This window comes from Thamnophis elegans, chromosome Z (assembly GCF_009769535.1).
Source record: "Thamnophis elegans isolate rThaEle1 chromosome Z, rThaEle1.pri, whole genome shotgun sequence".
Classification (NCBI taxonomy): domain Eukaryota; kingdom Metazoa; phylum Chordata; class Lepidosauria; order Squamata; family Colubridae; genus Thamnophis; species Thamnophis elegans.
In genome coordinates, this window is record NC_045558.1 from 94,570,556 (window position 1) to 94,596,080 (window position 25,525).

The 25,525-nt window shown below is 37.5% G+C and overlaps 2 protein-coding genes across 21 annotated transcripts in view; one reads left to right on the top strand and one right to left on the bottom strand.

Annotated features, from left to right (window-relative positions):
* Positions 1–18,902, top strand: part of MAPT (microtubule associated protein tau) — an 86,759-nt gene extending 67,857 nt beyond the window's left edge. For 14 of the 16 annotated variants that reach the window (XM_032236875.1, XM_032236879.1, XM_032236876.1 and 11 more), the window contains 3 exons: positions 4,751–4,832; positions 5,992–6,104; positions 13,296–18,902. In XM_032236875.1, coding sequence (XP_032092766.1) covers positions 4,751–4,832; positions 5,992–6,104; positions 13,296–13,511 — 411 coding nt within the window. In that variant the 3' untranslated portion in view covers positions 13,512–18,902. Of the gene's footprint in view, positions 1–4,750; positions 4,833–5,991; positions 6,105–12,373; positions 12,504–13,295 lie in introns of all 16 variants that reach the window. The other 2 variants (XR_004256940.1, XM_032236877.1) reach the window with 2 other exon arrangements.
* KANSL1 (KAT8 regulatory NSL complex subunit 1) overlaps positions 17,877–25,525 on the bottom strand; it is a 161,911-nt gene continuing 154,262 nt past the window's right edge. For 4 of the 5 annotated variants that reach the window (XM_032236872.1, XM_032236871.1, XM_032236870.1 and 1 more), the window contains 3 exons: positions 24,117–24,229; positions 21,604–21,850; positions 17,877–21,225 (listed from right to left, as the gene is read on the bottom strand). In XM_032236872.1, coding sequence (XP_032092763.1) covers positions 20,998–21,225; positions 21,604–21,850; positions 24,117–24,229 — 588 coding nt within the window. In that variant the 3' untranslated portion in view covers positions 17,877–20,997. The remainder of the gene's footprint in view (positions 21,226–21,603; positions 21,851–24,116; positions 24,230–25,525) is intronic. The other variant, XM_032236874.1, reaches the window with a different exon arrangement.

A 25,525-nucleotide genomic window follows, 5' to 3' on the forward strand; every position in this document is an offset into this window, starting at 1 on the left:
AAAAAAGGAAAAATAAAATCAGTCCAGTTTAAAAAATAAGAAGCATTTGTAGAAATTGCAGCAGTAAAAGGATTAAAGAAAAATAACACACCAAGTTTGACTCAGGCTTAATCTTGCCGCTTAACCTCTTCTGTCTTCAATTTTAACTTTGCTTTTAATCTTTTGGGGTGTTCTCTCTTCTAATAATAAAAATTATCTCACCAATTCAACACACTTTCTCTCCAGCTTGCTTTCCATTTCTGGAGCTGTCCCAACTTTCAGCAGCTTTAATGGCTGCTCTCTGTTGCCGGAAAAAAGGGCTTCTCCTGGCTCTACAAGGGACTTTGCGATGTCCCTGGGATCAGCAGGATGTGCCCTTCTCTATCACTGTCTCTACAGGACGGTTTAGGTCCAAAAGGACTGTCCAGTGGCAGAGATATCGACGGTGATCTTGGAGCTTCAAGATCGCACGTTGTACCATTGCAATGTCAGCCACGCCTCCTCTCAGACTTGAATATTTAAGAAAGTAAGTGAGGTAATGGATTTCATAGGAGAATAGCTATGTGGGCACAATTATTGGGCAACTATTAGTGTGCAGAATTATTATGCAACTAAATGAAAAATCAAAATTTGTCCATCTCACTTATTTATTTTCATCTGTTAAAGTGAGAATAATAAACAAACTCAACATTTACAAAAAAATGCAAACAAAAATAGCAGTAACCAATATAGCCACCCTTCTTTTCAATAACAGTCATAAGCCTTCCATTCATGGAGTCTCTCAGTTTCTTGATCTGTTGGCAATCAACTTTTTGTGCAGCCCCAACCACAGCCTCCCAGACACTGTTCAGAAAGGTGTGCTGTTTTCCTTCACCGTAAATCTCCCATATAAGAAGGGCCCACAAGTTCTCAATAGGGTTTAGGTCAGGTGAGGAAGGAGTCATATCATTATTATTTCATCTTTAAAGCCTTTACTGGCTTGGCGTGCAGTGGACTACTTGGATCCATGCGATGGAACATTGTCCTGCATAAAAATCTTGGTCTTCTTGAAAGATGCAGACTTTTTTCCTGTACCACTGCTTGAAGAAAGTGTTTTTTAAAAACTGGCAGTAGGTTTTGGAGCTGATTTTGAATCCATCTTCAACCTGAAAATGTCCAATTAGCTCACATTTCATAATACCAACCCATACCAGTACCACCTTCACCTTGCTGGCATCTGTGTCGAAGTGGAGCTCTGTGTCTGTTACTGATCCAGCCCATTCATCTCTCTCATCTCATTAGTCATAAAACCTTTGAAAACTCTTGTCTTCAGATATTTCTTGGCCAGTCTTGCTGTTCAACTTATGCATCTTGTTAAGTGGTGGTTGGATTTCAGCATTCCTTACGTTGGCCATGTCTCTGAGCAGTGAACACCTTGTACTTCTGGGCACTCGAGGTAGGTTGCAGTTCTGGAATATGACAACACTGGAGGATAATAGGCTTCTGGTAGCTTCATGTTTGATTCTTCTCAAATCTTTGACACACCCCAATATCTGAACAATTTCAAGAGAGCTCCATCCCTCTGAAAGACTTTTTATAATTTTTGACTTTTCAGAATCAGTTATATCTCTTTGTTAGCCCATTTTGCCTGAAGAAAAGAAGCTGCTAATAATTATGCACACCTTGATAAAGGGTGTTGATATCCTTAGGCCACACCCTCCCACATTATTCCAATACACATCACTTGATCTGCTTCTATTCACTAAGCATTCAAGTTTATACAGCTTGGAGGCGTAAAATATGCATACAAAGGATGATATGGTCAAAATATTCACTTGCCTAATAATTGTGCACATGGTGTATATGGAAACGAATAACTTGTTTTATTAGACAATTATTAGCAACAATTTTTATAAATATCATTCTAAAATATTGCTTTTTAAAAAGCTACTCTTCTTTTCCATTAGCATTCCCTACAAGGTCTTGAAATTTAGCCAATGCTGTTTAGATTATTAGAGTCTGCAAAGGGAATTAAATTGTGACAGTACTGTCATATTCACAGCAGCAGCACCTGTAGCTTACTAAATTAAAAATGTGTAAATAATGAAAACATTTTTCATTAGATCTCTCTTAAGCATGTCTTGTAAATCAAATTTCATGAAGTAAGTTTTGAAGGAGGTTAATTTCTAAATTCTTGACATAGAACTTGTGGAAAAATGTGAGGCTCACAGACAGTGATTATGAATTTGTTTTCAGTCCTTCCTTGTCCTCTTCCTTCTTTATTTCCCTTTGTCTATCAGGTCAATGTGTGTCACACCCCTACACACTTACACTTGATATACGTACTTTCTATCCTTGCTGTGTGCTACCTCCTTTTCAGTGATATGCAGCCTTTCAACAGGGAAGAGGAGATAATCCATTGATTTTGGATAGTGAGGTAGGCACCATCCTCTCCCTGGCTATTTTGAGAGAAATAGCCAGGGAGATGAAGGACTTCTTCAGAGAGTAGAGTTGCTAGAGGGAGGCTTGAGAGGATGAGGTACTGTTACTAAGCATCACATTTTACAGAAGAAAACACCTTGTATGATCTATGTAATTGCATTGGGTTTTGAGGAAACTAAGCAAATCAGGAAAGAAGTGCAGCATCTCAGCGCAGAGGTTTAAAAAAAGGAGATGATTAGATTAGCTGACTCAGAATTCTGGGAGTTGAAGTCCACAAGTCATAAAGGAGCCATAGTTCCCTACCTCTAATCTAAGGGGACATACCGTTTTGCCTTGAGATTTTTTTAGAAAAAACTTCTCCACCCCCCCCCCCCCCTTTTTGGGCAAGCTATAGTTACTCAATGGTAATTTTAAAAATAGAATTGATCTGCGTATTTTCTTAAATGTTTTTTTGGAATGTTTGTGTGAAAAATGAGTAGCAGAGGTAGGTCTTTTGTCTGATTTGAGGAAGGTTATGCTCTTAACACATGGCTTCTATTTGAGTAATGTTATGTAGATCTGACATGAAGAGTACTTCTGAAGGGAGGTCAGATGATTATAGTAAAAGGTAATCCATTCAGATCTCATTGGTTGTTTTTTTTTTTGCATATGGGTTTATATGTTCAAATGCATCCATGTAATATAAGATTTTGAAATGTTCCTCTAGCTGGTCAGCAGCCTGAGAATTTGTTGTATATCCTGTCTAACTCAAGCCATCAATTCCATCATAAGTAAATGGATTGATAAAATGATACTAGTCTAAATTATAAATACTTAAAAAAAAATAATCCAAAAAAATATTGGAAAGAAGTTATGTAAGGGGTCAAGACATTGTTTATCCATCTTTACATCAGTGTGATAAATGTCTGGAAACTGAATAGAAGAGTAACAAAGATGGTGGCAAAAGCTGGCAGAAGAAACACAAGAGTTTGAAAATGGACTGGATCTAGCTTAGGGCTGCAGAGAAAAACATTCCAGGAAAAAAAATCCCAATGCATCCCTAGAGGAGAAAAAGACCAGAGAAGAATTGTAACTTGTAATCACAATTGCTTTGAGTGAGTTCCACATATCATAACATAGCATCAATTTGCTCAGGACTATGCTTACTTCCTGTCATGGGTTGCTCAGTTTCTAATGTCTAGAATCCTTGAGGGCTACAAGGGAATCAATATCTTGGTACCTGCTCAGCTTTGGAGCAAAATGCACAGCAAAGATGGATTTGGTCACCACCCTTTGGGACTATATTGTATGTCTTTTTTCCAGTTGTATGGTTTCCTGCAGTGTTATTTGTTGTAACCTAATAACTGCTAGTAAGTATTTTTGTTTATAGTTGTGTTGTTTGTGCATGTCTTATTTCTTGATAACTTGACTCTACTGTGATTATAATACCACATTGTTCCAAATGCTTTTTCAGTTGCATTTTAAAAAGATCCTTTAAAAAATTAATCCCTCCCTCCCCCCCGCCAGCCTTTTCAATGCACATTGATTATTTCTGTTCTTTCAGTTTTGTGGACATAAACCTTAAGTTTTACATCAAAAAAGGTATTTAGCTCAGTTTCTGTTGTTGTGCTTTTAAATAATTTCTCTGTGATATAGTTTATTTGATTACACCTCTCTTTCTTTCTCTCCATTTTCTACTTTCATTTAAGCGCCCTCAGTTTCAAATCTCCATCTTCTGGAGGTATAATAGTTTTTGCATGCTGTGGAAATGCAGTGTCACATAAAGGATAATTTTGCAAGAATAGTGAGATCTTCAGAGATGAGTACAAAAATTATTTTTAAAGTATGGCTTTCTCTGTGAAATATTCTAAGAATATGGATAGCCTATAAATGACTGAAATATTTGGATTCCTATGCTATTAAAAAAACCTGAAACAGCATGAATTTGAAAGGCAAAATAGAACTGAATAGTTAATTCTAAAAACCAAGATAATTATTTTTTAGAATAGATAATTTATTTGAAAACATGGGATCAACTATTTTATGGGTATCTTGCTTTTATGATGGTTCTTATTTTCCCATGAATCTTTAAATGAATCTTCTTAAAGATTAATCTTATCACAAAATGAATCAGTGCTGCATGCTTGGGAGAAAATTTGATAACACATTTTTTTTGGCTTCACAGTTTCTTGCAGAAAGCTTTTACTCAAATGATTACTTAAATGATTCTTCCAACTGTATTTCTTTTCCAAACAAGTTCCAATATTTTGTATGTCTCACTTTTCCAGCATATGTTGGGGTTTTTTTTAATTTAAAATAAATACCAATCCCATAGTGTATAGTGTTTTTTTTCCCAATTTTCTTCTCACAGATACAAATTGTATACAAGCCAGTGGATCTTAGCCATGTAACATCCAAATGTGGGTCTCTGGATAACATTCATCACAAACCAGGTGATATCTATGTACTTTATTTTTGAGGTATCTTTGTAAAATATATTGTGTTGTTTGTCTTTGGGTAAATGTTAGTTTTGTTTTTATTTTGCCTTTAAGAAATACTGAGATGATGAAGATAAAGGTAATTGCAAGGGATATAGAGTTATTTAGAGAATAATAAATAATTATAATTGATAAATGATATCAGAGAAATTACTCCTTCTATATGTTTATTCCTGCTGTTGTTAAACCAAGTATCTACAAAACGCTGGATGCTGTCATTTACAGAATTCCTATCAACTTATTCCTTCAGAACATCAGAAAGAAAAACTATGTTTAATTAAATGTAAAATTAAATGAACAACAAATTCCTCCAAGTGTTTTTAGTCCCTTTTAAGGGAAACATTTTGGGTGTGGTATTGTTGCAAGATGAAGTCTGGAAGTCCTTCCTCAATGTGCACCAGACTTCTCTGCTGTAACTTAGAACATCAATTTCCAGACTTCTAGTAGGGATGCAGTTTGCTCTGGGAACAAACCTTATCCAGTAGTTCTTTGAGTTTTATGTAAGCCCTGCTTGCTTTTATCTCTTACTTAAATAGGGGTCTAGAAAACAGGAAGCTAGAGAAAAGGTGTAAAAAAATTGGGGTTCATCAGTTTAAATCAGGGAAGTCAAACTCAAGGCCTACAGATCAGATCTGGCCCATGATGAGGTCAGATGTCCATGCAGCCATCCTGGAAACGGTAAAGGGCAGGTCCATGTCGCTTGGGCCCGGCCCACGCCATCCTGGCATGCACACACAGGAGGCAAGTGCATACGTGCAAGGGCCCAGTTTACCGTCACCGCGTACAGAGCAACAAAAATAGTCTGTGTGACTCTGGTAAAGAAAATTAGTTCAGACATTCCAATTTTGCAAAATGTTTTTTATTTTTTTGGGTGAGAATTTGGAAGGTCTGAACTATTTTTTTTACCGTAGTCCCACAGACTACTTTTGTTGCCCTGCACAGTGGTGAACGGAGCTGGAAAGCAGGGAGGGGGGAGGGGGGAGGGGGAGAGAGACAGAGACACCTGCTTGAGGAAAGAAGCATTCACAAACATACACATAGAAAAGTATTTTCTTCAGAAGTCATCATTATATGTTCCTTTTGATATCTGTTAATCCTGCTCATTTTTCCTTAGGTGGTGGACTGGTAGAGGTGAAATCTGAGAAACTGGATTTCAAAGATAAAGTGCAATCAAAAATTGGATCATTAGATAACATTACCCATATTCCTGGAGGAGGAAATAAGAAGGTAAAAAGGGTTTCTCTTGCTATTTTTAGTTGTGTAGGTGATGTGGGCTGGTTTGCCTAGGAGGCTATAAGGGAATAATTGCATTAAGTTTTGAGAAATAGTATCTCTATCAAATCTTCTAATTCTGGAGTGGTGCTAATTTAAGTCTTAACACAATTCTTACTAGGTCCCAATTTTCATAGCACAATATCTGTAAATATCCCCAGTGCCAACTGAAGCATATTAAGACATTGACTAAACCAGCAGCTGTTCTTAATTGTAAAGAAGCAACTAAGAGCTAATAGATGCTACATACAAGCTCACATAAGCTTCTCAGATTGATCTCCCTCAAAAATGGGTGCCCAAGAGGAAAAGGCAATTTTTTTCTTTGTGTGGAATGCCTTTGCTAAAGAAGGTATCCCTCTTCATATATCTTTGGTACATTTTCCAAGAAGCACCTTCGGATGTGTACAGACATACCTAAACCACAAGGCTGCCACACTGGAAACATACCCAGCAGGTTATCAGATATACTTGTTCCTTTGTAAGAGTAAGTATAGAAGCAACAAGTTTGTGCAGTGAAGTTGAAGATGATACATAGTATTAATCAACTATTAGTTTTTACTTTATGATCCCACTCTTTCTCAAACCAGATTTTAGACAGTATATTGAGACTTTTTAAAGTACACCTCATATTTCCTGTTGAACTAATGGCAGGAAAATTTAAATATTTTTCTGGTAGTTTTCACATTTGGAGTTATTTAGAGAGAGTATGCTTATTTAGGAATGGTCTTGAACAATAGCTGTATTCTCTTAGAGAATGTGAGAGAAATGATCAGGAAAAAACTAAATATTAAATTCTGCAAGATTTTGAGACATTTGGAACACTGACAAGAATGGATGATTTCCTGTTTTGGATATTATCCCTTTGATACATCTCCATATTCTCTAATCCTTACAAGGATTCCCCCATAGAACAAACATTTTTACCTGCACAGAAAATATTATTACAATATTGTGGATATAATCACAAAAGCACACCAGATCCAGAAATATACTTGTCATACTACTGTCATCTTGACTTGGCTGTCTTGCCTGGTCTCTTGTCTTACTGAGCATCTGCTGTGTTAAAAGGTTTGGGAGAAGGGCAAACTGAACTTACATTTTTAATCACCGACCCTATCCCACTACCAAAGAATTCTATAGAAGGCTAGGGTAAGGATATTTATCACCAAGTTCCTAAACAAGCTTTTTTTCATTCTTAGATTTTTTTAAAATATATTTCTGCCAGCTCTGATACTTGCCAAAATATTAAGAAAAGTCAAATCATGGAAATTATTCTGATTTTTCTATACTAGCTGTGGAAACTCTTCTCCAGCTACAGTGTTTTTTAAGATATAGCAATCTTACCATCTTCTTTTTCACCAAGATCTACTGCTAAAATAGTTCAAAAGAGGAGAACGTTAGGATCATCAGAGAAATAAACATAACATAACCCCTGCTTTTAAGTACATCTGTATATGTCAAAAGAAATGCAACAGCAATATTTCAGACAGGGCAGAAGGGAGGAGAAATGTTTCTTGGCCTCACTGGATAATGAAGTCTACAATGAACGTGGATGTTTTGATGATTTAATACTGTTTTCATATATGAAGATACCACATGGTACCTTTGAAGTTTATCTCAAATTTCACAAATCTCCTTGCTCTGTCTTTGAAAGATCACGCTAAAAAAATCCCTTTTGATCATTACTTGCTCAAATAATTGCTTCTAGGTTGTTGAAAGGGGAAGCGTGCTATCTTCCACAGGGTGTAAATATTACCAGTTGCTATCATCTTCATAGGGAAACAGATAACATGATGGAATACAGACTCTTCCTGTAAGGACAGCTTTCAGGGAAGTTGAAGTCAGTGGAATGTGCTTGGAAGTTAATTACATACTTGTTTTAATTGGACTTCCAACCTGGTTCAGGCTGGTAGATAACCTGGGCTGGATAGGGAGAAATTCAGTGGAATTGTTTGACTCCGAGTACTTGCAGTATTGCACTGCTTGATGATGAAACAAGGCAAAATGGAGCAGTTAGTCAATTATGGCTAGGACTTTGTTTTGTTCTGGGTCAAGCTGTTCCTGAAAATCTGGAGCATCTTGTTGCCAAGTACTGGTTCCCATAGGAAGAAGTTTGCCCAAGAATGTTTTGGATTTCAGCTGTAAACATTCCCAAAAAGTCTGTTTCTTGTTTAATCCAATTCTTGATAGCATGACTTTTCTGCAGTGTGCTCTACCTACAAAAGATAGTAATTTAGACTGCTAATCAGAAGCCAATGTTGGAATATCTGCACTGATTAGGAGTTGTCTTAAAGGTATTAACTTTGTATTCCAAAATTTGAGTTGGACTAATCTGGCCAGATTAAAGGTATGTTTTGTTAAAAATTTGCCAGTTTAATGCAGTCCACAAAAAAGAGCCTGTTTGAGGACACTTCTGCTCACAGGATAAAGCCTTATCCTGTATCACTTCCCATATTGATGATTCTCAATCATGCTGCAGAAGATGATGAGGTGCAATATGGTAATTTTATAGTAAACTCTTATAACTGCTCATTAATTATATACCCAGAAATTACCTTTACAGCAGAAATAATGATTCTGTTTGCAAATAAGAATGCATTCCTATGTGAATGATTGCTGAACTATCTGATGCTTTTGAGGAAATCTGTAATAGTGAATGTGTTTTGAAAGGTTTTGAGGTGAGTGAATTAAAGGAAGATTATCCCAAGGATCAGTGTCCCCCCCCCCCCAGCTAGTGAATGGGTAGGCATTTACAGAGGTGACATCACAGAGGTTGAAGTTAAAGAAGTTGAACAACATTTGTTATAAGTAGTATAATAACATAACTAAATGTCTATGGAGTTTCTCAGTCATTCAGGCCATGATTGTTTCAAAGGTGCTTTTTCAAAAGGCAGTTGGACTTTGTTGTCCCTTGAAGACTTCCAGAACTGAAGGAACTTCTTGGATGAGAAGGGAAATGTCTTCAAAGTAAAACAGTCCAGTTGCCTTTTGAAAAAGCCCCTTTGGGATATTATAATATTGATTAAAAAAAGATTGGCTTTGAGTTGAAAAGACAAAATTGTAAAAATAATGAACTTAGTTAAAAGTAGGTCACTTTAGTTGAGTCTGTATACCAAACTTTGTGAACTGAAACAAGGTTGGTGTCTCCTTCATACAGAAGGGTTATCAACAGGAAAAATATTATTACATCAGAAACAGAGTGAGATACGTACTTCCTTTTGGTCTGAGCGAGAAGAATATTATGAGTCACTAGCAGAGTTATCTTACTTAGAAGGTATATGCAAAGATGTGTAAGCAAAGTTCAAAATGTCTTCTTCAAATAAAAACTTTGAGAGAAAAGAAATTGATTTGTGACAAGTAAGAGAACGCAATATTGTGATGTTCCCAAATATATTTATTATTGCAACACTTACTGTCAAACACATTGAAGTAGTAGGAAAGAAAAATTTGAAAACTTTCAAAGTTTTTAAAAACTTTGATTGGTTAAGGAACTCCTTTACTGAAGCAACATCAACATTACTGATTTGTGTAAATTAAAATTTTCTGTGCTCACAAACATAAAAACTGCAAAATTACAAGCAATTGAGAGAGAAATGAGAATATGTCTGGAATTACATCTGATAACAAAGAGCCATGTAAATCTCATCAATCCCAAGTATCCCACTAGGTGGCAAAAGAGAAGTTAAATCTGGTAAGTTTCTGTTTGGTTGAATCATAGTAATTTAAAATTGGAAATATACTAACAACCATATAACTATAATAATTAAGCAACTTTCAAGGCTACTGTTTTATTTGCAACTACTCTATTTCTGTAACAAGTCTTCAGAAAATAAATACTTTCCTCAGGCATTATTCAGCAATTCAACTTGTGCTTGCAGTATGCATTATTAAGACAACAGTGTAGTAGAACATGGTATCAACAGAATGCAATGTATGGTTTTTAAGAGTACCATTAGGGAGGAGGGGAAAGGTTAAGAAGTTTTGTTTTTATTTCAGTAGCAGAATAGAAAAGAAATTATAGCTCTGTAGCTCTGTCTTTCAAATTGTTAATGATGGGTTTTAAACAAAGGTATTGTATAATACTTCCTTTTTATTGATTGTGGTCAGTTTAAAACTGTTACACAATACATTGGTGTTATTATAGAAAGTAGAGCAATAAAGAAATAAAGTAAAGTAAAAAAAAAAATTTGGACCAGGATGTTCATATGTCAGTTTTTCAAGACGCTATCCTAGGTATACCTTCAGCAACAGCTGCTAGTAGTTGTTATATTTATCTTCGTGCAGTAAAAGATTTCATCTCTTAAGTTTTGTATATCGAGTTGAGATAGAAATCACAAACTATCTAAACCTAGTTATTTTTCTTGTAAATTGGTATCTCAGTTTAGATTGCTATATTCACATAGTTTCAGGGTTATCAACAAAAATGTAGCATCAACTTTGAAGCAGCAATCTGAGAGTGAGCCATTAATGCGAGTTATTCTTTTGTTTGTATGTGCCTCATCTGTTGTTCCTCTCTTGGGGAGGGAGGCTCCACTCACATGCATTTCAGTCCTTTCCACTCAGATGCATTTCATTTTAATAACTTTATAAAAACTTTTTGTTTTTCATTAGCTCTTTCCAATGAATGTTCTGGCTTCTGATGGGAGGACTTTTCTGCTTCCTTATCCTTCTCTCACTGATATTGACACAACTTTTGCATTTCTTCCTCCTTCTTTTTGCATTGTTTCTTCCTTCTGAATTTTCTGAATCACAGTTGGGATAATTCAGCATATCAATAGATGTACTTGATTATGGCTTTGGTCCCATAGTTCGAGAATACATGAATAGCACTTAAGGAAAATAGCTGCAGTTGGAAAAAGGGTTGCCCATTCATAAAATGGCTGCCACAATGGCTGAATACAGTCATCAAATGGCAGTTGGCTAGAAACATTAGGTGATATTATGTATCAGGTAATACCATGTCTTACAGGTAATCCTCATTTCCCAACGACTTATTCAGTAACCATTCACACTTAAGATGGTGCTGAACAAGTGGTAGTTAGAGATCTGGTAGTTAAAGATCCTTGCTTAATGATTGCACACGATGTGCTTAACAATGACAACTGGGACTGTCCCCCCTCCCCACTTATGACTTTGTCATTTAATAATGGAATTTCTGCTTCAAATTACTGGTGTTAAGCAGAGATTGTCAGTACCATAGAGCACTTCAGCTTTATATCTCCTTCTGGACAAATGAGAAAGGTTTAATGTAGATATAAGATTATATAGTTCATCCCACCTCCAGGTTTATTTTTAAGGGACTTTGAAATGTGTCCATTGTTACATTCGGCATCTCCTTGTATGTCTATTGAACACCTGGAAGGAAAAAACATTAGTGGGTTGAAAATAAATTATAAATTGATAATGAATGTGTCCTTCACTTACGTTATCTTTTTAAAGGGCAATAGTTCTCAACTTTTTCTTCACCATGGGCCTACTTTAAACACCTCTTGTGCCCACGGACCATGGGCAGAGACCCCCAAGACTTTAGATTTAAATCATATCATTTCTTCGAGCCTTCACGGACCCCCTTGTGACAACATTGCAGTCCCTCATGGATCTGTGGACCACAAGTTGAGAACCAGTGGCATAGGGGATAAAGTGTAGAAAGAATTAGAAAAAGAATAAACCCACAGAAAGCGGGTCTTTATTATTAGCCACTACGACATCTAAATTAGGTGTAACTGAAACTGGGTCCGACATCATCTGTTTTAGCAGTATTGCATTGCAGTCCATGTAACTGGGTATGAAGAAAAGCTGGTGAGGGAGGGACCGAGTCCTCCCATTTTGGCCATAGATCTTTCCTTTACTGCTTGCTTCAAAGCGATATCACTCAATTTTTGAAGGGCAAATTAATGATCCTTTCTATAGGCTAGGGCTAGGCTGCAAAAAATGCTTGATCTTGCTGGTCTGTTAAGACTGCAGGTTAATAGCCCTTAATGAACGATTAGTAACAGCCATCCTTTGTAGGATTCAGAGTCAAGTCAGTGGTATGTGATTCTTCTTCTTTAGCTCTTACATTCTTCATCTTCAGTTACTGTGGCTTCTTTTTTCATACTTCCTGCTGCTTTTTCTTCTTTCAGTTCCATATGTCTCTTCCTCCCCATTGAAAAGTTTTGGTTTCATTGTCATCTTATTTGATGATGCTATTTTGCATCCCACTGACCTTCTCCACCCACATGCAGAGAGAGAAGGGCAAGGAAGACAAGAACCGTGTACAAAACTGCCCCAATAAGGCTGGGCTTCCTTCCCCCATCACGGAGCCCTCCATCCCTGAGGAGAGCCCACTCCCCGACTTGCGCCTATGTGATGTCAGTAAGTAGTTACCTGTTGTCATAAGCTTTGTGAGAGCAAGAAGGGAATTAGATGCCCAAAGCTGGATGGGTGGCTGGGTGGCTGGAATAATTTCATTCCTATTCTTTCTTTTTCCAGTTGGAAAAAAAGTTCAGTATTAAATGAGTGTTGAGGAATGTTGATGCTAGGCTCCCAGTGTGATAAAAAACAGAGATTCTGCACCTCTTAATGTTGGGTTGGATGAATAGAGAGGTGTGTGCAACTGGGGTGGCAGAGGCAGGTTGTCCTATTTGAAGAAGGCAGGTTGTGCTTGTGGAAGGCGACATTACCTAATTTTTTAGGGCTCCCCCCTCAGTTTCTCTTGTGCTACAATCAATCCTACTCACCACCACCCCTCACATTCATCTGCAAAGTATTTTAAGGAGTTTTTGTGTATTTTGAGTCCAATCATACAGAATTGAGATGAGCATATTTCCTGTGAAATATTTCATTGGGTCTGGAAAGCTGTTTTTGTAAAAAGTTACTATTTTTGCACAAAGGTTTATATCTTATATCCTATATCAGGATAATTTGTAGCTTGGACTTTATATGGTAGTGGTATGTCAGGATATGCTGGTCGAGTAACCATAGATATTCAACACTTTCTGATTGGCAAGAAGGATCCCAGAGTTTATTCTTAGAACCACACATTAAAATATGAGAATATTTCTATAGACTGAACCATTTTATCTGTACCAACATATGACTGAAGTGAGGAAGGTGTTAATTCCCTGCCTCATTCTGTCCTCACCATTTCACCTTGTCTCATTTCAGATTGAAAGCCATAAATTGACCTTTCGTGAGAATGCCAAAGCCAAGACTGATCATGGAGCTGAAATTGTCTACAAATCACCCACTGCTTCTGGAGAGGCTTCTCCTCGTCGCCTTAGCAATGTCTCTTCGACTGGAAGCATCAACATGGTGGACTCCCCTCAACTGGCCACATTGGCTGATGAAGTTTCTGCTTCCCTGGCCAAGCAAGGCTTGTGATTGTATTGTAGTGGTTGGAGATAATAAGAGAAAAATTAACTCTGTTCCTTCTTTCTGTTCTTTTTTCCCCATCTACATCCCTCATCATTCCTATTTATTTAAAGTTAATATCAACTCTAATCTGTTCCCTCTCCTTCCTTTATTTAAACAGTCATCTGTGGTCTTAGGATTTCATAATAATTAACAACTTGGAAGCAAAGATTTCCATCCTATATGGAATACGCTATTTAAAAAGTCTCCCATCACTTCGCCTCATCTCAAAACAAAAACAAATTTAATTGACTACATATAAATTAGTGATATTTGAAATCTCAAACTTGGGGACGTAAAATGATATATTCTGCTGTACATGCTCATTATTTGGCCAAGTTTTTTCCATTGAAATATAAGGCATAGAAGCCTCATGACCACCTTAACAATCATGGCTGCTTATTTAGTATAGAAGTTAATGCAGGTCCAGAGATTTCTAGTGTACAAGCAGATCTTCTACTTCAAATGTCTCTCCTGCTAGAGCTGGAATCCCAGGCTTTAATATTTGAAGTATATTTCTTCCTTTGAAGGAAAAATTTTGATATAGGAAAGAGAGCTTTTGAAAGGACTGTTATGTTACATATGCACCTATTCTTTTTGGTACTGAGAATTTTTGGGAACCAGGTTTAAGTTCAAGATAAAACTGCATGCTTTGGATAATTAAGACGTAAGCCAAAACTGCCTTGAAAGCCTGCAGAATGCCAGTTCTCTTTAATTGAAATGATGTATTTTAAAGGCGATAGCTTATCTATTTTTTGTTTGTATCTAAAATTAATCTTTGACTTTAGGCTGTATGGTCATCCTACTAAAATAATTGGACTTAATTTCTTATATGCTAAGTTCTTTTAATTTTATTGGATCAGTTACATTCTTTTTTCTCTTTTTCAGTTAACTATTGCCTCTCTTTTGCCCATCTCACCTTCAACCTCCATGATTTTGTCACACCATAAAAATTTGTCCAGAATTGCTGGGGAAGAAGCAAATTTGCCTTTGTGTTCAGCCCAATTGGCCTGGTTGTTCCAATGTTTTTTGTAAATGTAGAAATTTGTGAGATAGAGGTATGGCTCTAGGCATATTTAAAAATAAAGGAATTGATGTACTTATTTATGGTGCATGCAGGTGTTTTTTAGGAAGGACAATTGCGTGAAAGGTCACCAGTTCAGCAGAAGTGGGAACATGTATATTTTGACCTATATATCACACATCTTTATGTAATATTTGTGTATTTGAAAGAAGCATCACACATCAGAAATCATAGCCAGAAGCAAGTACACTCCTTTCAATAGTTAGCATTCAGTTACTACTTGTAGATTATTCAGGAGACTTTTTAGCACCTTAGATATTGCAGAATTATGATTTGCACTCAACCACATGAGTCTAATCATCAAACTGTTAGGGATCCTGGGAGTTGTAATTCAGAAATAGCAGAAGAGTTGTCAGAAGAACTAGCTGTAAGAATGAGGGATGTGTTTCTGCTATTAAGCTCACTCACTGCATTGCAGCAAGCACTGCTAAAAGACATTTGATTCTGAAGATCTGTGAACTTTAATTGATCCACTGTGAAAAAACGTAATTTTCATAAGGCACGTTGCATGAAAGCACTGATTTAACAAGCTTTTCCCCACATGCTGCTCGTTGTCGGGAGAAATTTTTCTATGCTAAGGGGATATATTTGATATTCCACAAAAATATTACTGAATTACAACTCCCATCTTGCATTACCTGTCATAGTGGCAATGAATAAATTTAGAGTCCTCCAAGAATCTGTGTTATATGAAATATATCTGTGAGGGGCAACAAATTAGACTGAACAGAAATTGTGAATAACTGGTTTGTCCCTTTCTACCAGATTTAGCGATAAGTGTTTGAAATTGCTGAGACATTTTTTTAGGATGATTTAATTCAAAAGAACATAAAAATAAGGAATTTTATAGGCGGAGTAGAACAAGAATGACTGTTGGATCAATTGGAGTGCTCTAAGAGCATCTAAGAATATCTAGTTGATTTTAGAGATACATTCTTCTTTCCACAAAAACTGAAGCTTGCAGTATATACAATCATTATGGTGTTCATCACTATTGAATTCTGTTTTCTTGCTCACTCTTCTACACTCAGAGCAATGACAGGAAACTTCCTTGGTGATCATCCCTTTCCAACCTAGTTCATGGTATCCCTTTGGACTATAATGAAAATCCCAGCCTGTATCCTTTCTAGGTTGAGCCAACAGTCATAAAAGAGATTGGTTTTTCTCTGCATGCTGTAGTTTCATGCATGTGATCAAAGGTAATCATGCTAACTCAAAGTCTAACTGCATGTGTTTGGTTGACAGCAAAAATTGACAATGATCAAAGTTGAAAGGGCTTTTAAGAAAACTGGTTTGCTCTGGAAACAATCTATTTTTTAACATGTTAATCTGATTTCAAGTCTGAAATTTTGAAATTACCAAAATCAGGATACCTTAATAGGCAACAGATAAAGAATCCTTGGTAAAAAGAAACATTTTGTTTCAAAGCCAATTAAAAGAAGGTCCAGTTATTATCATTTGCTTTATGATCCTTAATACCCATCATATTCTGGGGGAGGGGGAATGGATAGAGGAGCAGCACCAAGTTGAAGAAATCATACAAGTCGATAATTCTTGGTCAGCAGCATTGCCCTTTTGATTTGCTGTAAAAACATAAATGTTCATCTGTGGTACCGCCATCCTTTTTCAGTACCAAGATAAAAGTCAAGGGGAAATTACTTGCTCCATCAGTTCAAAGGAGGTTTCCTCTTTTTTTGTATACTAATCAATCATCTGGATCATGTGAAGAAAGTTTTGACAAGCAGAACTTGTGGGATCTGAAGGGGAGAGTGAGTTGGACAGAGCTAAGGAGATATTTTACTCCTCAAACGCTCAAGTGGAAGAGAAGATTTTGCAGAGGATTCATCTGTACATCAACAGTCACTTTCCAGTCATTTATAAGCCTGTTGTTACCTCTGTAGTTAAGTTAGGATGGTAGGTTTATTCTTTTTTAAACTAAAAAAATTATCAAAATTAGAAAATCTTTCACTGCGAAGCTATACACTATGCCATTGTGATTTCTTTTTGCTTGCGTTTGAGGACTTTGGGCTGGAAAATCTTACAATATCCTTAGCAGCTACTGTAGAAGAATAAGCCTCAAAACACCCCCACATTTGATAACTCTCTTTCTTCAGCATTCAACAGTGAAGAGCAATCATGCTCTACTTCTAGAAAGAGTATTGGTCTTTAAGTCCTTTTTCAGAAAATTATGCCTTGCCTCCATTTATATTTACTAGTGCTTAAATCCTCCTCTTTCCAAAGCATTTCACACATATTTGAGTGTTCTGAATTCTTTCACCTACCCTCTTTTAGCCATTTTCTTTGATCATAGGTCCCATTTCCCAACTGTATTTTGATTGACTTTGTGTCCTTCTAGGATTCACAGATATTTTCCCCCAGATGGTGAAGACCCAAGGTGGTTCCAGACCAAAGCCATCTTAAACTGAGTGGCTTCTGTTTTATCTTGGTATATAAATATACATATCTAGGGGTTTAAAAGTGTTAAAACATGACATTGGTTTTGAAGTTCACAAAAAAGGGGCTTTATTACATAAATTTGCAAGTACAAAAAAGGGACAATGGAGTTTGGAAAACACCATCATTCCCTTTTAAAAGTTTTTTCAGAGACGGGGAAACCGGGAGGGGGTGGGAAGGGCATGAGATTTCCATATGGTCATCCTAGCTTAGCTACCTGTCTGTAACTGTCCATGTTGTATTTGTGTGTTTTAACAACTGGTTTACACTGACTGTTGCTGTAAAAGTGAATTTGGAAATAAAAAGTCATTACAACAATAATTCAATGTGTTGTCTTTGTTGAAGAAAACTCCCCAGACAGAAGCAGGGGCAAACTTCTTCCAAACTGCCATTAAGAAAAGCTTCCAGACTCAATGTAATCATCAGAATTAAGCCTGAAAAACTTTCCTTTTATTGAAAGGATGGGATGGTGCTCACACCAAGCTGATTAAGGCAACTGTGATTATCTTTGCACCTTCCATTTCTTGCAGCATCTCTTACCCATTCCATAAATGGCATTCACTTTTATTCAGCTGCTTTACCTATCATAAAAAGTAAAATGCTCAAAATCCTGGCTAAATCACCTATCTGAAAAAAGTACTATTTCTTTGAAATATTATCAATAGTTCGTAAAACTCATTTTACAATCCAAAAATGAAAACCACTGTGTTTTCTATTGAAATAGTTTCCTTAATTCTCTAAATCCCCTACAATGTATTTTCCCCATTTTATTCCCCAATAAATTATAGCACTTTCCTTAACTTTTAAATTTTTTTAATTTTTTTTTATAAGCACACATTGGTGCTTTGGCCAACAGAATCAAGACATTAAACAAAGATCAGCTTCTCTGAAGAAAAGCATTTCTATATAACAAAGACATTACACAGCTTGAAGCAGGAAAAGAAATATTTACAAAATACAAGGTGGGTTTTATTTTTATTTTTTGTAGATTTTTTTCCTTTTTAACGCTAAGATGGTTATTCAGAATTTTCAACTTTATAAATAGAAAAGCACTTAACGCAGAGGGATATAGTAGCATTGGGTTTTTTCCTTTTTTTTAAAAAAAATAAACAGAACAGAACCAAAAACTTTAGGTAATGTTGAAAATTGTGAAAAAACCCCAACCATTAAGCAGTTTAGCTACTATTTTGTTACGATTACAAAATGAGAAAAAAGTTTTTTTTTCCTTTTTTGGTGATGTGATTAATATAGAAGACAGGCGCAATGCTTAACAACAGGACAGGGACCAACAGCCACACCGCTAAGGTCAGGAAAACATTACAATGGATTGGTGTGCAAAATATGGGAGTGACCAGGGAAGTGAAGTGAGGACAGTGGCCTTAAATTAAATTAAAACTAAAGTAAATTCTGATCTGTTCAACTTGGCAAAAATCAGTCCAAGCCATTTTTAGGAGGGAAAAAAAAAGACATGAGATTTACTTCTCTCTCAAAACTACTCTTTAAATTGCGAAAAAGAAAACAAAAAAATCAGATCTGTTCATCAAGGCAAAGGTCAGCCCAAGCCATTTTCAGGAAAGGAAAAAAAAGATTTGAGATTTACTTCTCTCTCAAAATTGCTCTTTAAATAAAAAAAAAAATCAGATCTGTTCATCATGGCAAAAATCAGCCCAAGCCGTAGGGGTAGGAGTGTGGGGTGTTTGTGTGATAGGGACATGATTGAGATTTACTTCTCTCTCAAAAGTGCTCTTTCAATTTAAAAAAACAAAAACAAAACAGATCTGTTGAGCTTGGCAAAAGCCAGGCCAAGTCATTTTCAGGGGAGGGGGGAAAGAACTGTTCCTTAAATAAATAAATAAAAAAATCAAATCTGTTGAGCTTGGCAAGATTCAGTCCAAGCCATTTTAAATGTGGGGGGGGGGGGGGGGAACCATGACTGAGATTCAGTTCTCTCTCAAATCTGCACTTTAAATTAAACAACAACAACAAAACATCTGTTCAGCTTGACAAAAGTCAACCCAAGCCATTTTCGGGGAGGGGGGGGGAATTTTCATATTCATTTCTTACAACTGACTCTTTAAATATATAAAAAAGTCAGAACTGTTCAGCTTGGCAAGATTCAGCCCAAGCCATTTTAAAAGAGGTGTGTGGGGGGGGGAGAGAACCATGACTCAAATTCAGTTCTCTCTCAAATCTGGGCTTTGAATAAAACAAAACAAAACAAAACAAAAACAACCAGATCTGTTCAGTTTGGCAAAAGTCAACCCAAGCCATTTTCAGGGGGGGGGGGGACCATGGCTGAGATTCATTCTCTCTCAAGTCAGCACTTTAAATTAAACAACAACACCCAAAAAAAACCAGATTTGTCAGCTTGGCAAGGCTCAGCCCAAGCCATTTTAAAGAAACATGACGTGAGATGACGTGAGATTTGAGAGTTCTCTCTCAAACCTGCTCTTTAAATTATAAAAACAAAACAAAAACTCCAGAAACTGTTCAGCTTGGCAAAAGCCAACCCAAGCTATTTTCAGGAAAAGAAAAACCGAGAGTTTCATTTCTCAAAATTGCTTCTTTAAATATAAAAAAAAAGTCAGATCTGTTCAGCTTGGCACTCAGCTCAAGCCATTTTCTGGGGCAGGGGAGGGGGGGGCGCACACATAACTGAGATTCATTTCTGCCTCAAAACTTGTAAGTTGCAGTTGAGATAAGTAAGAGGTAGAGGTGAATAACAACATCCAATCTTTCTCTGGAAAAAACAAATATTTTGGTACTCAAGACATATGTTCAAATTTAAATGCAATCTCAAACAATGCATAGACTACTTTTTTTAATAGAGGGTGGAAGAAAAGGGAACAATGAGATTATACCACACTCACTATATGGCTTGTGGATCTGGGGTGGCAAATTGTTGAATCCTGTGACATCGCTCCCAGTACTTAAGGCTCAACACTACTGTATTGCAATCTATTAGCTGGAGATGTATAACCTACAGCTTTCAAACTAATGGACAGAATGCAAAATTAAAAGAAAACACAGAAGTGTTAGTAATTAACAGAGAAAGGGAAGAAAGTAACCCTAGATCACATCCAGCAAAAAAAAAAAAAGATGGAAAGAGAGATTCCTCTTGAAATGAATGGCTGTCAGCCTTCTCCCCACTAATAATCCGCCATTAAAAAACAAAACACGATATGAACAAAACATCCAAAACATATCCAGGCTGATTATGGAAAATTGCTTTTTCTCACACAACTGAACTTTTTGTTTAATATGGAGAGACGGTCTCAGAAGCAGCAGAAAACCCCAGAACATATCGAAGGTCACTGGAGAAGAGCTTCTTGTTGATAGTAGGTGCAATGGGTAGCTATCCCTTAAGGAACCAAGTGATCTTGAGTTTGCATTGCAAGTGCTTTCTAGTGCCAGTGGGCAGTGGGAGGGAGGGAAGGTCTCTTTCAGGAAACATCACTTGTTACCACTAATTTCACTTCACTAAACTTTTAAGGGTAAGGGAGGGCACCGTGATGTTGGCAGGTGAGGAAAACAGACACTAAACAGTAAAAGAAAAGAAAAAAAAAATGAAAAGTATCCTTTTACCAGAGAACTAACTCCAGGGTAAACCAGCCAGCTTCACTCTCCTTTCTGAGGAGTGTACACCTACGATCAAGGAGGGAGTGGCAGGTTTGCTCTCCTCATCAGACCACAGCACTGGATAAGGTATGTGTGAGACAAAGAAACGTGGAAAGAAAGGAGGGGGGGGAGAAGGAGTGAAAGAAAGAAAACAGTTTCTAAACTCCTTAAATTCACTAAAAACTGTGAAAATTCCCGGCAGGATGTTTGAATATCAAACGCAGATTTCAGAAACTTTTAATGCCAAGAGTTAATTTGGTGGATTTTTTTTTCTTTTTGCTCCACTTTCCTGTCCCTCTTTTATCTGTGGGCTGGCCGCTGAACTGTGGCTGTGGCCCCCGGATTCCGGCTCTTGAAGCAAGCAAGGGAAGGTGAGATGGAGGCAGTGTCTGGTTCTCGGGAGGGCTTGCTGCCTGATGTGCGCCGCGTGCAACGTGATGACCGGTCCTGTGGCTCTGTCTCTTCCTCACACTCCGTCTTGGGATTGTAGTTCAGTGGGAAAGTGCGCCGTTCCCAGGGCTGTATGGTCTGGGAAGAAAAGGCAGAGCGGTTGGTAGGCTTCATCGCCTCTGTGTCCCATGGCACTTTATCTGGAAGCCCTTGGAATGAAACACACTGAGCAACTACAGCAATGAAGCACACTGCTGCTGAGTGTAAATACTCAAGACTAATACAAGACATAATCTGGAAACCAGAAATATTCTTTCAGAATAGAACTGCAATTAAAAGTAATTTTCAGTCTATATGCAACTGGTATCCCCCAAATCTGGGGCCAGAAACCAAGAATATTTTCAATCTTTGTAGGTAAAAAGTAACAAATCAAATCAACAAGGGCAATCCTCACCTACAAGGCCAACAGTGTCATAGATTGTTTCATTAAATACCAGAAGAGATTCATTCACTCACCTGTTCATCAAGGCCAGAATCAGGTGTGGAACAACGTGTGTCCTCTGTTGACAGATGTCGCATGGAGTCTCGAGACAAAGGGGTATGAGGACCAGAGAACAGGTCAGGACTGATGGGGCTGCGTGGAGAGTATAGATGGGAGAAATCTGAATGGGAACAGCAGTTTCCAACATCAGGTGAAGCTGGCTGTGGAGTAGATGGGTTCCCCAACTGTGGGGTTGTCCGTCCATCTGTAGACCTGTACGACCTGAAAGTAAAATAAATACTAATATATAAGGATGGCAATTATTAATTGGTACAGTTTTTCTTCAATCTATTATATTCTCCCATCTTAATCCAGACAAGTCATAAATGAAGCATAGAAGCAATAAATGACACCGGGAAAGTGAACGTTTACTTGCCAATGAAAAGTCCCCTATTCTAAAGAATCCTGGCATGGTCCTTATCATTTCCCCCCTCTCTTGCATACATCTCTGCCCATGATGGTCATGCTCTCTTCACACAAGGTCTCCTTCTTTCAGAAAAGGCTTACTATTTTTTATACTTGAAACTCTCTCAAAACATCTTTCTTATGTCCTCCCCGCTTTCTGAATCTATCCTTCATCCAAAAGCTTTTGACACAAACTCTATTTACTATTTCAAGAACTCAATTACAGTGGTGCTTTTAAAGTTTATGAACCTTTTCAAGTTCAGTATGTCTATATAAATATGACCTAGAAACTGACCTGTTCTCCACACATTCTAAAACTAGATAAAGAGAACCCAATTAAATGAATCAAAGACATTTTATGATCCATAGCTACATATCTGAGTATTTGTGTTTACAAGTATGAAAAGTTTTGCTTTCAACAACTGGTGTGCCTCCCTTGGGTAGCAGTAACTGCAGCTAAATGTTTCCATTAACTATTGATCAGCCTGCAATCAGCCTGGATAAATTTTACCCATTCCTCCTTACAGAAAGCATCAATTCAGGGATGTTGGTGGGCTTCCTCACATGAACTGCCTGCTTCGAGTCCTTCAGCAACATTCCCAAGGGATCAAGATCAGGACCTTAGACTTGGCGATTCCAAAATGCTCTTCTGTTCTAGTTACTTTGGTCATGCCGCCTGTGTGTTTTGGGTCATCGTCCTGCTGCATGATGCAGTTGAGCTTTAGGACACAGATGATAGCCTGAAGTTTTTCTATAAAATTTGCTGGTTTAATTCAGAATAGTTCCATCAATAATGGCAAGCTTGTCTTTATCCAGAAATAGCAAAGCAAGCTTAAATCATGATCTGCCATGTTTCAAAGATGGGAAAGATTTTCACACTGGAAGACAGGATTTGCCTTTTACTAAACATTAACACTTTTTATTCGAGTCAAAATAAATGTAATTTTGGTTTCATCTATCCACAGAACACTCTTCTAACAGCATTCAGGCTCAGCCAGATAGTATTTTGCGAACTACACATGAACTTCTTTTTTCCTTTTGGAAAGTACTACTGGCTTTCTCCTTGCAACCCTGCCATGCACGGCACTGTTATTCAGTTTTCTCCTGAGGATGGTCTCACAAATACTGACATTCACCTATGAAAGATTGGCCTTGAGGTTCTTTGATCTTATTGTGGTCTTGCTTGGCCAACCTCTCATGTGGAAAATAACAATAGTATACAAATGGAGGCAATTCAACATCATCTGCCTGACAATGGACTGGTGAAGTCCAAACTTTGCTGCAGCTTTTCCAGCCAACAAGCCCAGCATCTTAACCACTGAGCCACTGCACTGTTCCTCACTGACTGAAATACCAACTCCAAATTCTCCTTCAAACGAATTGATAATTTTAGAGATTTATATATTTCCTCCAAGTACAAATATGTGGCTTTAGATTATTTTTCCCTGATTAATAAATTGACAGATATACTGTTTTTGACTTAATGTTTACTTGGGTTCTCTTTCTCTAATTTTAGAACTTGTATGGAGAACTCATCTTGTTTTAGATAGTATTTATGCAGAAATATTGAAAATTCAAAAGGCATAAACTGTTAAAAAGCACCTTGACACATGAAATCAAAGTAGCTGAGAGACCTTTTCTTTAAATTCCTCCAATTTCTCCAAATTCCATTTTCCACCCCCACCCCCCTCCGTTTTTACGTCCCTAAAGTTCAGGCTCTAAACTTCTTGGAACAGGGAGCTCTCCTATTATACTTTGTAGCAGATGTGTTTCCCAAGTCATGTATGACTATAAAGCTTTTGAACTCTTCCTGGAAAATAATGTCCCAGGTATCAGTAATACTCATACAAATGCAGATCAACTTCTTTTACTGAAGGATATATTCTCACTAGTGCAAACTACTTTAGCACCAGGAAATGCTTTTCTGCAACCCCCCCACCCCATTATTCATGCCCAAATAAGCTTTGTATCTCAACAGGGACATGATATTTGCTGCAATGCTGCTAAAAAGCACAGCAGGTGCTTATAACTGAAGTGTTGAGGTTGCTAAGCACTCTGCTTCTGAAGCAGCAGCCAGTCTTACCTGCTACCTCGCCGTTGTGGTGGCAAACTTGTGCTCCACAGCCACCTGGCTCGCTCCATTTCCTCACACTTAGCATGGAGAGTGGCAAAGGCTGTATCAGACATATCCTCTATCTGAAAAAGTCATGAAAGAAGATTATGATTGGAATAGGACTGAAACTTTGCAAAACTTGTCCTATTGAAGCACTCCATAACGGGGTCAGAAAGTTCTCCAAGAATACTAGTTATTTTTTTCATCACAAGCCTACCTTATTCACTCCTTAAAATAGGTAATTGAAAGACTGTAAATTATCCAACTGAAAGACTCTAAATTATCTAAATTTTAAGAAACTTGAAAGACATAATTTATCTAGCCATAAAGCAAGCTTTCTTTCTTTCTTTTTCCTGAGAAATTAATGAAGAACAGGGCAAAAAGACTCCTAGCCATATCCTGTGTCTGCTGATAGGTGACATATGATCACTAGCAAGCCCAAAATTTGGGAGTAATGCCTCATTGCAGTCATTAAGCAAGTGCCTTGCTTATCAACCACAATCCCAGTTTTCCCCATTACACTTGTTAAGCCACTTGCAGAGGTGCTTTAGGGGTGGGGAGGCCCTGGGAAGGCCAATGCTCACTGGTGCATGGAAATTTGTTATTGGCTGGAAGGCCTTAGTCAACAAGACCTGACTACAGACAGGTCTCTCCCTCCGCCACCCAACTACTACTCATGGGTCTACTTATCTTTCCAATTCATGCAATGCTGACAAGACCTCCCAGTCAACAATGAGATACATCTACTACAGGAAGCTATCAAATGCCATGTTTCAAAAGAGCTTCAGAACACTGCAAGATATTCACCAACTCTAGCAATGATTTGAAGCTCTTTCTATCTTCGGAAACATTACACAATTCTACAGTAACTGTGTTTCACTTTGATTAGGAGCATGTGTCAGCAGCTGCACGGAAAGGGAAGGTAAGCAGTGGGGTAGGGAGAGGGCCCAAGCCATCTGGGTTTGGTGAAGCAGAGGGAAAGCTGATGAACTGGTGGACCTAACTAAGAAATGCCTCCTGGTCTCTGATGAAGGGGACTTGCGGTTATTAAGGAAAAATGTGATGTCAAGCAACCCAATTTTTATTGAGACTGCAGGGATGCTGTAACAGTGGAAACTTTGGGAGGGGGCAATATGTCCTTTTGTTCAGCACCATCATAAGTTAGAACAAACAGTCATTAGGTCAAAGATTCTCTATATTACACCCATGAATTTGCAATCCTGCTTTTACCTGGCATAGATTACAATTACAAAACATTTTTTCAGGGCTGTGTAATCCTTTGGATTCAACCCAATAGGAATGTTTTGCAGCATGCAGAAACATGTGTCTGCAACTTCCTCCAAACAATTTTGTGATCATAGAAAAAGGCAATGCTGTTT